Source organism: Gopherus evgoodei, chromosome 1 (genome assembly GCF_007399415.2).
Source record: "Gopherus evgoodei ecotype Sinaloan lineage chromosome 1, rGopEvg1_v1.p, whole genome shotgun sequence".
Taxonomy (NCBI): domain Eukaryota; kingdom Metazoa; phylum Chordata; order Testudines; family Testudinidae; genus Gopherus; species Gopherus evgoodei.
Window position 1 is genome coordinate 340,590,286 of NC_044322.1, and position 13,667 is coordinate 340,603,952.

Sequence of the window (13,667 nt, forward strand, 5' to 3'; positions counted from 1 at the left end):
GCCACCCTCGGGTTGGTTATTGAGTGACCGAACAGGTTAAAGTATTCTCCTACTGGTTTTTGAATGTTTTGATTCCTGATGTCGGATTTGTGTCTGTTTATTCTTTTGCGTAGAGACTGTCCGGTTTGGCCAATGTACATGGCAGAGGGACATTGCTGGCACATGATGGCATATATCACATTGGTAGATGTGCAGGTGAATGAGCACCTGATGGCATGGCTGATGTGATTAGGTCCTATGATGATGACACTTGAATAGATATGTGGACAGAGTTGGCATCTGGCTCTGTTGCAAGGATAGGTTCCTGGGTCAGTGTTTTTGTTCAGTGGTGTGTGGTTGCTGGTGAGTATTTGCTTCAGGTTAGGGGAATGTCTGTAAGCGAGGACAGGTCTGTCTCCCAAGATCTGTGAGAGTGAGAAATCATCTTTCAGGATAGGTTGTAGATCTTTGATGATGCGCTGGAAAAGTTTTAGTTGAGGGCTGAAGGTGACAGCTAGTGGTGTTCTGTTATTTTCTTTGTTGGGCCTGTCTTGTAGGAGGTGACTTCTGGGTATTTTTCTGGCTCTGTCAATCTGTTTTTTCACTTCAGCAGGTGGGTATTGTAGTTTTAAAAATGCTTGATAGAGATCTTGCAGGTGCTTGTCTCTGTGTGAGGGATTGGAGCAAATGCGATTGTATCTTAGCACTTGGCTGTAGACAATGGATCGTGTGGTGTTTCCTGGATGGAAGCTGGAGGCATGTAGGTAAGTATAGTGGTCAGTAGGTTTCTGGTATAGGGTGGTATTTATGTGACCATCGCTTATTAGCACAGTAGTGTCCAGGAAATGGACTGCTTGTGTGGATTGGTCCAGGCTGAGTTTGATGGTGGAATGGAAATTGTTGAAATCATGGTGGAATTCCTCAAGGGCTTCTTTTCCATGAAGATGAGATTGTAAACCTCAGTGCAGTTAGAGGTATAAACAATTCTGCAATTTCCACGAAACAGAGGCAGATTGGCTACAACTAGTGATATTTTAGGGGGGCTGCTTCCTATTATGTTAAGATTCTCATCAACTCCAATGTAATTTTAGAGAAAAATCTGGTAGGCACTGAAAACATGCCTATATTAGCAGCAGCATGTTTTTATTGTAAGCACTCAACAAATGTGCTAGAATGGTTATTTCTCTAAATCTACATTTGGACTCTGGATTGTTGCACATGTGACTTCTCAGAATCATAGAGTACAAAACTGAGGGAGAAACAATTTAGCAGTAAATTCACTTGACTAGAGAAGTGACAAAATCAGGCTACCAGTTACAGACCATTTGTTTCCCTCTACCTTCAGACTAGCACACTTAGCCACATAGGGTGCAAGTCTTCCCTGACTATAACTGAATTCCCCCAATAATTGTTTCTAGGCTGCTTTTGAAGCGCATACATTTGTTGCTAAAGGCCCTATCGTGCACTGGAGGCGGGGATTGTTTGGGGGGTGGACGCGGAGTGACTAGCACAAAACCTGCACTATCCTGGATGGTCCCGCCTTGATTTTTTTTATAGGGTTTTACAGAAAGGCCAGATAAAGTTATCTACTGAGAAAATCCTACAATATAGAGCTATCTGGGTTTACTTAGCTAGCTGGAAATAAACTAAGCCAGGCGTTTTATTATGTTTACTAAACTAGTTGACCTTCTACAGGTAGGAATTTCATAGCCTATAAAATTGCAGAACTGGATACCTAGTTTTTTGGCAAGTAACAGAGTAATGGTTTCATGTGTCAGCCTTTCAACTTCTTTCCCATTTATTTTTGTTTTTTATTCAAATATACTTTCTTTGCCTTTCATACCACTAAAACTGACCCTCCTTGTGAGCCCCAAATGTAACTTCATCCAACATAAATTTAATTGTGAAAGGCTGAACTGTGAAAGTGATGTAATTTTAAAAAAATCTTAATTACCCCACATCATTTTTATGCTGCTTACACTGTCATTTCTTGTGCCATTTACTTTGGAGCTTGAACAGATGTTGTGCTGTACAATGCGGTTTTAGCAAGCTGGTTATGGAGCATCTTCAAACACTGAGACTGTAAATCTTTTTTCTCTTCTTAGATCATCATCTGCAAATAGTGTAAACAGCAACAGTTCTTCAAACCACAGTGGCTATGTAGCGGAACTGCCACTACCTTCCATGGGAGGAGATTTAGCTAGTAGACTTTCCAGTGATGAAGGAGAAGTGGATGGAGCTGAAGAATCCGAGAAATTAGACTGTCATTTTTCTGGACACCACCCGAGGCCTCTTGGGGTATGTCTGTCTTTTTACAGCATTGCTGCTGCTGGTGTTTATACTGTGCCATTGGTGTGTATGGCATTCTACAGACATGTCAGAAATAAGGATCATGCATGCTAAAGCTTTCAGTCTAAATAAGACAAATATATCTGATTCTGATAGAGGACAATGATGGGTAGGGGAGGAGGGGAGAAACAGGTTAGTGCACATGACATATTAATAGTACAAGGTTATGGCACAATAAAAGGTCAGCTGTAGAAAAAAAAAGTTTTAGGGCTAGATTTCCCTCTCATTGACATCAATACAAACCAAATGTAATTCTGATGTAATGAATAGTTACACTTGTGTAAAACTGGCATGAGAGACAATTAGCTTTTATATCTTGGGAAGAGCTAATGTCTTAGGTTAAATGACAACATCTAAATGTCCTTGAAAATCTTATAGCAACAAAAAATCTACCAAGTGATTAAACTGCTTTATATTCTTGAGTATGTGTAGTCCACTTTGGAGCAATAACACTTCAGGAGTGCTATTTTCATATGAATGCACTTGTGCATTGATCTCATTGCCTTGTTCATCTAAAAATGGAGTGTCCTCTCCTGAGTGAGGCTTAATCCATCTGCTCTGGAAACACTCTGCCTCAAGTGTGTGCCAGTCTGGCTGCTCCTGTTGTCTTTCTCCTCTGCTTGTTTTCAGTTTTATTGTTGTTCATAAGTGCAGCCATATGGCACCAGAACTGAAGAGTGTATTTCTTTATCTAGTACAATGAAAGCAGTAATCAGGTAATTCTTGAACTCCTGAGCAGACAGCTCTCATAACAATCAAGCTATCACGCTAAGAAAATTAATGACAACGAGGAGTTTTCATCAATTTATTTTCTATACAATTTGTGCAATTAAGAGAATGTGCTTATATATCACACCATAGTAATACACTGAAACAGTATGACGACTGCAACATAGTCTAATCCTCAGATTTAAATATGCATAATTTCCATTGAAGAAATGAGGAATTTTACCTGTGTTTCTCCTGGACTAGGCACATAGATGCCCCAAAAATTAACATATATTTACACTGATTTTCAAATTAAATTTAAATACCGCTCCATCTATATGTTTTGTTTCCCCGTGTTTTAAAGGATAGCCAGCATTAGAATGTATCCTACTGTAATTATCATGTCCAGAAACTACAACGACTTGTTTGATGCATCCTACTATGTGTCTGTCAGTTATCCAAAGTTGCAGGTGGCACTTTCTCAGATCACATAGAAGTGATTTCAGAGTCACTGAACAGTAAAGAAAAGCAAAAATTCTTTTTTAAAAAACCTACAGAATTAGTTGTCCTATAAACAAGCTATGTAATGTAGCATAAACTCTCCAAAATGTGTATTAATTTTGGATGGTCTCCTAACCCAGAGGCAGAGTGAAGTGGAGCTACTCATGAGTGAAGATGGTATCCCTAACTTGTGAAAAAAAATTTCCTATCTCCATCCAGCATGTGCCTCCCTTCCTCACAATCATTGTATTTGAACTTATGCTAAGGAATTCATAATGTTAAACTATACCCATTGTCTGGGTACTGGCACTTGAATACTGCAGTTGATGGGTGTTTATATAGGAGCCCAGATGGGGTAGATAGCATGTCTCATTTCATTAAGTACTATCCTTTTCATGTTGCACGAAGCAACACATAAGACAACTATAGGAAAGCTCTTGTCACCAGTAAAATTGTACAAGAAAGAAATCTCTATAAAACATTGGGTATCTGTCTGTCTAGTATTCTCTACAGTGTCACCAGCAGACCCATGTTGAATTGTTTTCTCAGCCTTTTTGTAGAGGATTGGTGTGGGCTTGGATGCAGTGAAAGAAGTATGAAAGAACCACTGGATATAGAATGCATTGTTACTAAATAGCCACCCTGCTGAGTGTCAAAGGAACAGCGTTCATGAGTGTGAAGAGACAGTGACTCTGTAACAATGAATGTTGGCCTGGTTAATTGGATGCATAGTATATGGATGTATTGGTTTAGCTCAACCTAGGAATAAATCTGTTGAGTTTGTCTGACTAGGAGAACAGGCAGAAAGAAAAGACTGGCTCAATATAAGCCACTGCTCAGGAAATACTTGTTGTTAAGAGATAGTGGCAGAACCATCAGCTCTGAAAACTCAGGCTCAATCTCCTGCAGAACCTACAGGACTGGTTTTGATCAGAAGGCTACGGATCACAATGTGATGGGTTCTTCCCCCTCCCCCCGCCCACATCTGGGGTGCCACCTGGAAGTGGGATACCACTGAGCCCTCTGACTCACCAGCCTGGGTTCCCTCTCACACTGTGCTGCTGTGACAAGCTGCAGACGTGCTCCCGGTCTTACATTTCCTCCAGCATACACACAGGTAGGGACACACCCAGCTGCAGTTACATGCAGGTTCTCCGACCAGCCACTGCATAAACCAACAATAGAGAGCCTACAGCCAAAATAACCATTGACTTCCAGCCTGAGACCCCCCCCAGTGAAGTATAAACCCAGAATTATATCGTCTTGCACTGCACAGGAAACTGTACAGCATAAAGTCATAGCGTACACACACACACACACACACACACACACACACACACACACACACACACACACACACACACACACACACACACACACACCAGTGTGAAGAGGAATATGCAACAGCCTTGAGCTACGATTTCCCATACACTTCACTCCAACATACTGGTTTAGATTAAGCAAAAACAGGTTTATTCACTACAAAAGATAGATTTTAAGTGATTATAAGTGAGAGCAACAGATCAAAGCAGATCACCTAGTAAACAAAAACGCAAATTAAGTCTAAGATATTAGAAAGATAGGATATGAATTAGCAAATTCTCACCCAGGCTGATGATACAGGCAGGCTGCAAATTCTCAAGGCCCAAACTGCACTTGCTTTACAGCTTGGAATCCCCAAGTTTTCATACACAGGCTAGAAATCCCATTAGCCTGGGTCCAGCACTTCCCCCAGTTCAGTCTTTGTTCCTCCAGTGTTTCCAAGAGTCTTCTCATGTGGGGAGTAAAGAAAACGTGATGATGTCACTCCCTGCCTTATATAGCTTTAGCATGTGGTGGGGACCTTTTGTCCCAAACCTCTTTTTGGAAAAACACTGGTATCCAAAATGGAGTCCAGACACAAGGCCCTTACAAGTTATAGAAGCCATTACTTACATGTTTCTGGAATATTCTCAGGAAGGCTCACCAGATGGGAGAGAAGTTTCTCCTAAAGCCTATTGTTTTCCCTAATGACTCATTACCCTGAATAGACCCTTCCCAGCCAGATATCTAGACTGAAAGCATCTTGCCTAGTGGGCGTCACTCAAGTGCAATTACATTTGAAATACAGATACATAATCAATATTCATAACTTCAGATACAAAAATGATACATGCCTACAAATAGAATAATCATATTCAGCAAAGCATAACTTTCCAATGACACCTCACATGACCCATCTTGTACAAAATGCATCATAATTATGCCGTAATTATATCATCATCATACCATTGTGAAGAATATGGGATGCAGTGTCACACACATTCGGAATAACAAAAGAACTGTAACAGGATTTAAAAGGAACCCTCTCTTAAGAGAGAGGTAGTGGGCATTTGGGGGAACCAGTATGAGACACAGGGATCTCCTGGAGTGTCAGAAGAAGATAGGCCTGCCTAACTCTAACCATCCTAGGGGATGGTGAGACTTTTGGTAAGATAGACATGTGTAGATTGTTGGTTTAAAATTTTTTTTTATCTAAAAGCTTTGTTCCTTCTGCTAAAATAAACAGACCTTTGATTTTATCTTGTATACCACTGGCCACAGACTCCAAAGAGAAGAACCACAAGTGTCTGAACTCAGTAAGACCTACTGAATTGATACACTGGTTACTACAGCATGGGCCTGGTCTAGGAGGGGGCAAATTGCAATATTCCACCCCAGGGTAGGTAAAAGCACAAGGCGTAGCACCTTGAGTGGATACTCTGAGAGAGATCAGAAAAGGAAGAGAGGTGCAGGTAGTGTTGTAATTATGTCACTGTATTTCAATACAGCCATCTTCATCCAAAATAACAGTAGCAGCAGTATGCAATCTTGAGGGTAAGGTTAAGTATAACTGGAGAAGTGAGGGAATGTTCAAGATTCATCAGGGATGCACAGTCACCTCCCTCCTCTCTTCCCTTCCACATATGCTTAATAAATATAATGTGTTATTTCATGTGAAATAAACTTTGTTTGCTCACACGGTGACCTGTTCATTGATTCTGGGATTTGATGCAGTCACCTCAATCCATGTAATCATAATAACAGCTATGCTCTGAGAGGTGGTGTAATCTGGTTTTACTCCACCACTTCTGTGTTCTTTTTACCCTCTCTTTAGCAACCAGTACAAAATATTACTTTCTATTAGGGTGGGCAGCTGCTGGCCTGCTGCAGTCTGAGAGTGGTGTGTCTTCCATCTTCTTCCAGATGTGTAATTGCTATGGTGCATGGGGGCTGCGCTGGCAGAGAGTGAGAGTTACAAGACTGTCCTGAACATATATATCACTGGGGCCACAGCATGCTACTGGACCAGTTTGGAGTGTGCTGAAACAGAAAGACAGAAAAAACAAGATAATTGTATGTAGTAATAGTGTTCCTAGGATATTGGCTGTTGGAATTAGGAGCAGGAATGAGGGCTAAGTTAAATAAAGATGACTACAGAGATAAGTTTATCACGAGGCTAGAAAAGTGGTTCCATTGTTTTCTGATGTTGATTTCTAAGAGGAATCTACTCCACAGAGATCTGTCGCTCCAACCCCTTGCTACGTTAAGGATCTGGAATGGTGACCAAAAAGAAAGCAGACTACCAACCCAAAAGCCTGGAAAGCTTTCAGTGATGCCCTTTCAGTGGTTTTTAAATGTATCCCCAAAAGTCTGTAGAGGTTGTGGTGCAAATACACCCTTTCAGAGTCTTCTGTAGAATTCCCACAGGGAGATAGTACCCACTAGTCAATGCATGTGCAGCCAGGAGAATGGGGTGTTGTGCACTCTTCTGTACAGGATGTACTGGCGGCAATGCTTTTTCTTCTCTTCCTGAAGTGTCATCTATTCAGTCCTTTGTGAAGAAGTTTATAAAGGACAGTGGTACAGTGCTTTTCATTTCTTTTCTTTTAGGAAGATTTTTATTCTTGCTTAATGAACTGTGCTATTTAACATACATTGAATAGTATAGCTGATTGAGGCAATTACGGTATTAGCAGGAATTACTTTGCTAACATTTCAGGTCAGGATTTACATGATGTGTGAAAGAGAATGTATGACTCTGAGATTAGACTCAAGCCCTTAACACATACAAGTGAGTTTTTAGCGGAGTATAAAATACCCCAGTCAACAAGCTGAAATGTTAAATATATTTCATATATCATGCAGGAAAGTAACTGATGATATTTTCTTCTGTCTATAGCTGACTTTTAAAAATATTTATATTTCTGTGGTGCAAGTACGTGTGTGTGTGTGTGTATATATATATATATATTATTTTCTCTACATTTCTCTACATTTTGTACTAATTTATTAGTCTATTAGCAACATTGCAATGTCTTTTCTTTCAGTTTTGTTCATTTGGCAGTCGCTTAATGGGAAGAGGATACTATGTATTTGACAGAAGATGGGACCGTTTTCGATTCGCACTAAACTCCATGGTAGAAAAACACTTGAATTCACAGATGTGGAAGTAAGTGAGAATTTTGCACCATGTGGTTGTTTTATTATTTTATAATAGTTAATGCTTACAGTCTTCTAAATTAACCACTTCCATTCAACTTTTTTTTTTCAAGTTACCTGGCACGCTAGGTAGTGACAGTTACATGAATACAATTTTGTTCTTTGTACTCAAGAAATACAGCTAGCCTTTAGGAGCTTGCAGCACAACAGAATAATTTTTTTGTCACAGTTCCAAAGTAGATTTCTACTTGGTGGCTGCTGATGATCTAAACAGACTTGTACAACATGTAGGTTACTTGTCCGTCTGTACCTCTAGGATAGGGTAGTTCCCTTAGCCTTCTAACTGCATATGTGTCATTTTGTTGTAGAACCCATTTTTCCAAAATTTGTGTCTGCTTCATGCAATTATATAGATTTATTATCTATCGACATGGCTTTCTTTACCTATTATTTTGTCCTGGCTTCACTGAGAGGCCTATGTACAAAAGATCTTTTTATTTGGCTATCATTGAGGTGGTGGTGGTGGTGGTGGTGGTTTAGAGATACACTAGAGCAATGTATTGATGGATTGAATGGTCATTGCTTGAAACTCCATGAAAACCCACAGTAGTTTTCTCCATACAGCCTGAAATACCCCTGACAACAAGCTGAAAAGGTCAACATATTTCATATATCATGCAGGAAAGGAACTGGTGATGTTTTTCTCTGTCTACAGCTGACTTTTAAAAATATATATATTTATGTTGTGCAAGTGTCTGTGTGTGTATACACACACACACACATATAATGTGAGAAAAAGTCAAATGAAAAAAGTCCCATTCAGTTACATCATGTAATGGCAGACAGCTAAAAATTGACAAGTTTTTAAAGTGCTTATATACCAATGCTAGAAGTCTACATAATAAGATTGGTGAACTAGAGTGCCTCGTATTAAATGAGGATTTTGATATAATAGACATCACAGAAACGTGGTGGAATAAGGATAATCAATAGGACACAGTAATACAGGGTACCAAATATATCGGAAAGACAGAACAGGTCTTCCTGGTGGGGGAGTGGCACTATATGTGAAAGAAAGCATTGAATCAAATAAAGTAAAAATCTTAAATGAACCAGACTGTACCATAAAATCTCTATGGATAGTAATTCCATGCACTAATAATAAGAATATAGTGGTAGGGATATATTACCACCTGACCAGGATGGTGATAGTGACTGTGAAATACTCAGGAAGATTAGAGAGGCTATTAAAATAAAAAATTCAGTAATAATGGGGGATTTCAGCTATCCCCATATTGACTGGGTACATGTCACCTCAGGATGGGATGCAGAGATGAAGTTTCTTGGCACCTTAAATGACTGCTTCTTGGAGCAGCTTGTCCTGTAACCCACAAAAGGAGAGGCAATTCTTGATTTAGTCCTAAGTGGAGCACAGGATCTGGTCCAAGAGGTGAATATAGTGGGACCACTTGGTAACAGTGACCATAATATAATAAATTTAACTTCCCTGTGGCGGGAAACTTTTTAATGACACCATAATAGAGGCTTAACTTAAATGTATACCCCAAATTAAAAAACATAGTAAGAGAACCAAAAAAATACTACCGTAGCTAAACAACAAAGTAAAAGAAGCATTGAGAGGCAAAAAGGCATCCTTTAAAAAGTGGAATTTAAATCCTAATGAGGAAAATAGCAAGGAGCATAAACTCTGGCAAAGGAAGTGTAAAAATATAATAAGAAAAGCCAAAAAAGAATTTGAAGAACAGCTAGCCAAAGACTCAAAAAGTGATAGCAAAAAAAAATGTAAGTACATCAGAAGCAGGAAGCCTGCTAAACAACCAGGGGGCCACTGGACGATCGAGATGCCAAAGGAGCACTCAAGGACGATAAGGTCATTGCAGAGAAACTAAATGAATTATTTACATCGGTCCTCATGGCTGAGGATGTGAGCGAGATTCCCAGACCTGATCCATTCTTCTTTAGGTGACAAATCTGAGGAACTGTCCCAAATTGAGGTGTCATTAGAGGAGGTTTTTGGAACAAAGTGATAAACTAAACAGTAATAAGTCACCAGGACCAGATGGTTTTCACTCAAGAGTTCTGAAGGAACTCAAATGTGAAATTGAAGAACTACTAACTCTAGTCTGTAACCTATCATTTAAATCAGCTTCTGTACCAAATGTATGGATAGCTAATGTGACGCCAATTTTTAAAAAGGGCTCCAGAGGTGATCTAGCAATTACAGGATGGTAAGCCTTACTTCAGTGCCAGGCAAACTGGTTGAAACTATAGTCAAGAACAAAATTGTCAGACACATGGATGAACATAATTTGTTGGGGAAGAGTCAGCATGATTTTTGTAATGGGAAATCATGCCTCGCCAATCTACTAGAATTCTTTGACGGGGGTCAACAAGCATGTGGACAAGGCAGATCCAGTTGATACAGTTTACTTAGATTTTCGAAAGCCTTTGACAAGGTCCCTCACCAAAGGCTCTTAAGCAAAGTAAGCTGTCATGGGATAAGAGGGAAGGTCCTCTCATGGATTGGTAACTGGTTAAAAGGTCGGAAACAAAGGGTAGGAATAAATGGCCAGTTTTCAGAATGAAGAGAGGTAAATAGTAATGTCCCCAAGGGGTCTGTACTGGGGCCAGTCCTATTCAACATATTCATAAATAATCCGGAAAAAGGAGTAAACAGTGAGGTGCCAAAATTTGCAGATGATATGAAAGTACTCAAGATAGTTACGTCCCAGGCAGACTGCAAAGAGCTACAAAAGAATCTCTCAAAACTGGGTGACTGGGTAACAAAATGGCAGATGAAATTCAGTATTGATAAATGAAAAGTAATGTACATTGGAAAATGTAATCCCAGCTATACATATAAAATGATGGGGTCTAAATTAGGTGTTACCACTCAAGAAAGAGATCTTGGAGTCATTTTGGATAGTTCTCTGAAGACATCCACTCCATGTGCAGTGGCAGTAAAAAGAGCTAACAGAATGTTGGGAATCATTAAGAAAGGGATAGATAGTAAGCCAGAAAATATACTGCCACTATATAAATCCATGGTACGCTCACATCTTGAATACTGCATGCAGATGTGTTCGCTCCATCTCAAAAAAGATTCAGAAAAGGACAACAAAAATTATTAGGGATATGGAATGGCTTCCGTATGAGGAAAGATTAATAAGACTGGGACTTTTCATCTTGGAAAAGAGATGACTAAGGGGGGATATGGTTGAGATCTAAAAAATCATGACTGGTATGGAGAAAGTAAATAAGGCAGTGTTATTTACTCCTTCTCATAACAGAACTGCTAGGGGTCACCAAATGAAATTAATAGGCAGCAAGTTTAAAACAAACAAAAGGAAGTATTTCTTCAAACAATGTACAGTCAACCTGTGGAACTCTTTGCCAGAGGAAGTTGTGAAGGCCAAGACTATAACAGGATTCAAAAAAGAATTAGATAAATTCATGGAGGATAGGTCCATCAATGGCTGTTAGCCAGAATGGGCAGGGATGGTGTCAGAATCATAGAAGATTAGGGTTGGAAGAGACCTCAGGAGGTTATCTAGTCCAACGCCCTGCTCAAAGCAGGACCAACCCCAACTAAATTATCCAAGACAGGGCTTTGTTAAAAACCTCGAAGGCAGGCCTGCACAACTCATAAAGCGGCGAGGGCCACATTACTCCAAAGAAAACAGCTGAGGGCCGAAACCCCCCGGCCCCATGGAAACACCCCCACCCCCGGCCCAGCGGAAACACTCCACCCCAGCACTGCCCAGCCCTGCAGAAACAAACCCTCCTTTCCCAGTGCCGCCCCACCAAAACAGCTGTGGGCCAAAAAGGAAGGTTGGGGGTGGGGAGGTGATACTTGATTTTAAATCAACCAGGGGCTCCCAGCTGAAGAGCTGGCTGGGAGCCATCAGGGGCAAATTAAAGGGCCCAGGGCTCCAGCGGCTGCAGGAACCCGGAGCTTTGTGGGGCTGGGGCAAGGATTTAAAGAGCCCAGAGCTCCTGCTGCTGAGGGGAGCCCGAGCCTTTAAATCCCAGCCCCAGCCCATCCGCTGGAGCCGCCACCAGGATTCAAAGGGCTCTGGGTTGCCCGTGGCGGCGGGTGCCCTGAGCCCTTTAAATCTCAACCACAGCCGAGAATCTCTGCTGGCAGCTCAGAGCCCTTTGAATCCCGGCCACAGCTGAGATTTAAAGGGCTCTGGGGTCCCCATGGCTGTGGGGAGCCCAGAGCCTTTGAGTCCCGTCCGCAGCTGGCAGGGCCGGCTTTAGGAAGTGCGGGGCCCAATTCGAACATTTTCGGCAGGGCCTCGGCAGGGATGACTGAAAGAAAAAAAAAATGTAAAAAAAAAGCCTTTCATTTCTTAGCAACCAGTTCCTTATAAAAAGTTCTCCCACAGTATGTATTTTTTGTACCAATAGGGTTACCATACGTCCATATTTTCCTCCTGGATGGCGATTTAAGAATCCAAAAAGCCTGACATGTCCGGGAAAGTACAGATGTATGTTAACCCTACCTAAAGTTCTTTTTTAAAAAGATGTGTCTGAACTAGAAATGAGCTCTGCCACTCCCTGAGGGTGTGCTAGGGTGCACGTGTGGGTCCCAGCTGCTCCCTGCCCTCCTCATTGAAGCAGGTGTGCAGGGTTACTTCCCTGGGAACTACAGGGCACCAATGGACATGGGGCTGGCTGGAGGTGCGGGGGAGGTGGCTGGAGGTAGGGTCTGGCTGCAGGCTGGGCAAGGGGTGTGAGGCAGGCTGGAGACGGCGTGTGGGATGGGCTTTCTGGCTTCAGGCAGGAGGGTGCGGCAGGGGTTGGCTGGAGACAGGGAAGAGGGTGCAGGGCTGGCTGGAGAAAGAGGTTGGTGCAGGGCTGAAGGCAAGGCTGGGGGTGAGGGGCTGGCTGAAGATGGGCTGGCTGTGGGCAGTGGGTGCAGGGCTGGCTGCAGACAGGAACTGGTGCAGGCAGGGCAGGAGGTGCGGCAGGGGTTGGCTGCGGGCAACTGGTTTAGGTACAGGGGGTACAGCCCATCCTGTATGGTGAGTGCTCCTGCCTCCCCCACCAGGGTAGCAGTAGCAGCCCGTGGCTCAGGAGCTATTTAAAGGGCCTGGTGTTCCCCTGCTTCCACGGCCCCAGCCCTGTAAATAGCTGCAGGAGCCCTGGGGAAATGGTGGGGCTCCAGGGGCTATTTAAAGGACCAGGGCAGCAAAGGCATCTGGAGACACACACACACACACCCCTGCTACCCCAGGGCTCTGGGGGCTATTTAAAGAGCCCGCGGCTCCCCTGCTTCTACCGCCCTGTAAATAGCCGAGGGAGCCCTGGGGAAGCGGTGTGGCTTCAGCGACTATTTAAGGACCGGGGCGACAGAGGCAGCTGGAGCCCCGGCCCTTTAAATAGCCCCCAGAGCCCCCCGCCACCCTAGGGCTCTGGGGATATTTAAAGGGCCCGGGGCTCCCCTTCTTCTACCGTCCCAGCCCTTTAAATAGCCAGGGAAACCCTGGGGAAGTGGTGGGGCTCCGGTGGCTATTTAAAGGGCTAGGGCAGTAGAAGCAACAGGAACCCTGGACTTTTTAAATAGCCCCCAGAGCCCCACAGCCCTACCCCAGGGCTCCAGCAGTGGTGCTCTGGTGATAATTTAAAAGGCCTGGGAGCCA

The 13,667-nt window shown here is 42.5% G+C and overlaps 1 protein-coding gene across 1 annotated transcript in view; it reads left to right on the forward strand.

Annotated features, from left to right (window-relative positions):
- Positions 1 to 13,667, forward strand: part of ATXN7L1 (ataxin 7 like 1) — a 205,065-nt gene that overhangs the window by 172,296 nt on the left and 19,102 nt on the right. The window contains 2 exon segments of the mRNA XM_030551778.1: positions 2,085 to 2,277; positions 7,887 to 8,008. Coding sequence (XP_030407638.1) covers positions 2,085 to 2,277; positions 7,887 to 8,008 — 315 coding nt within the window.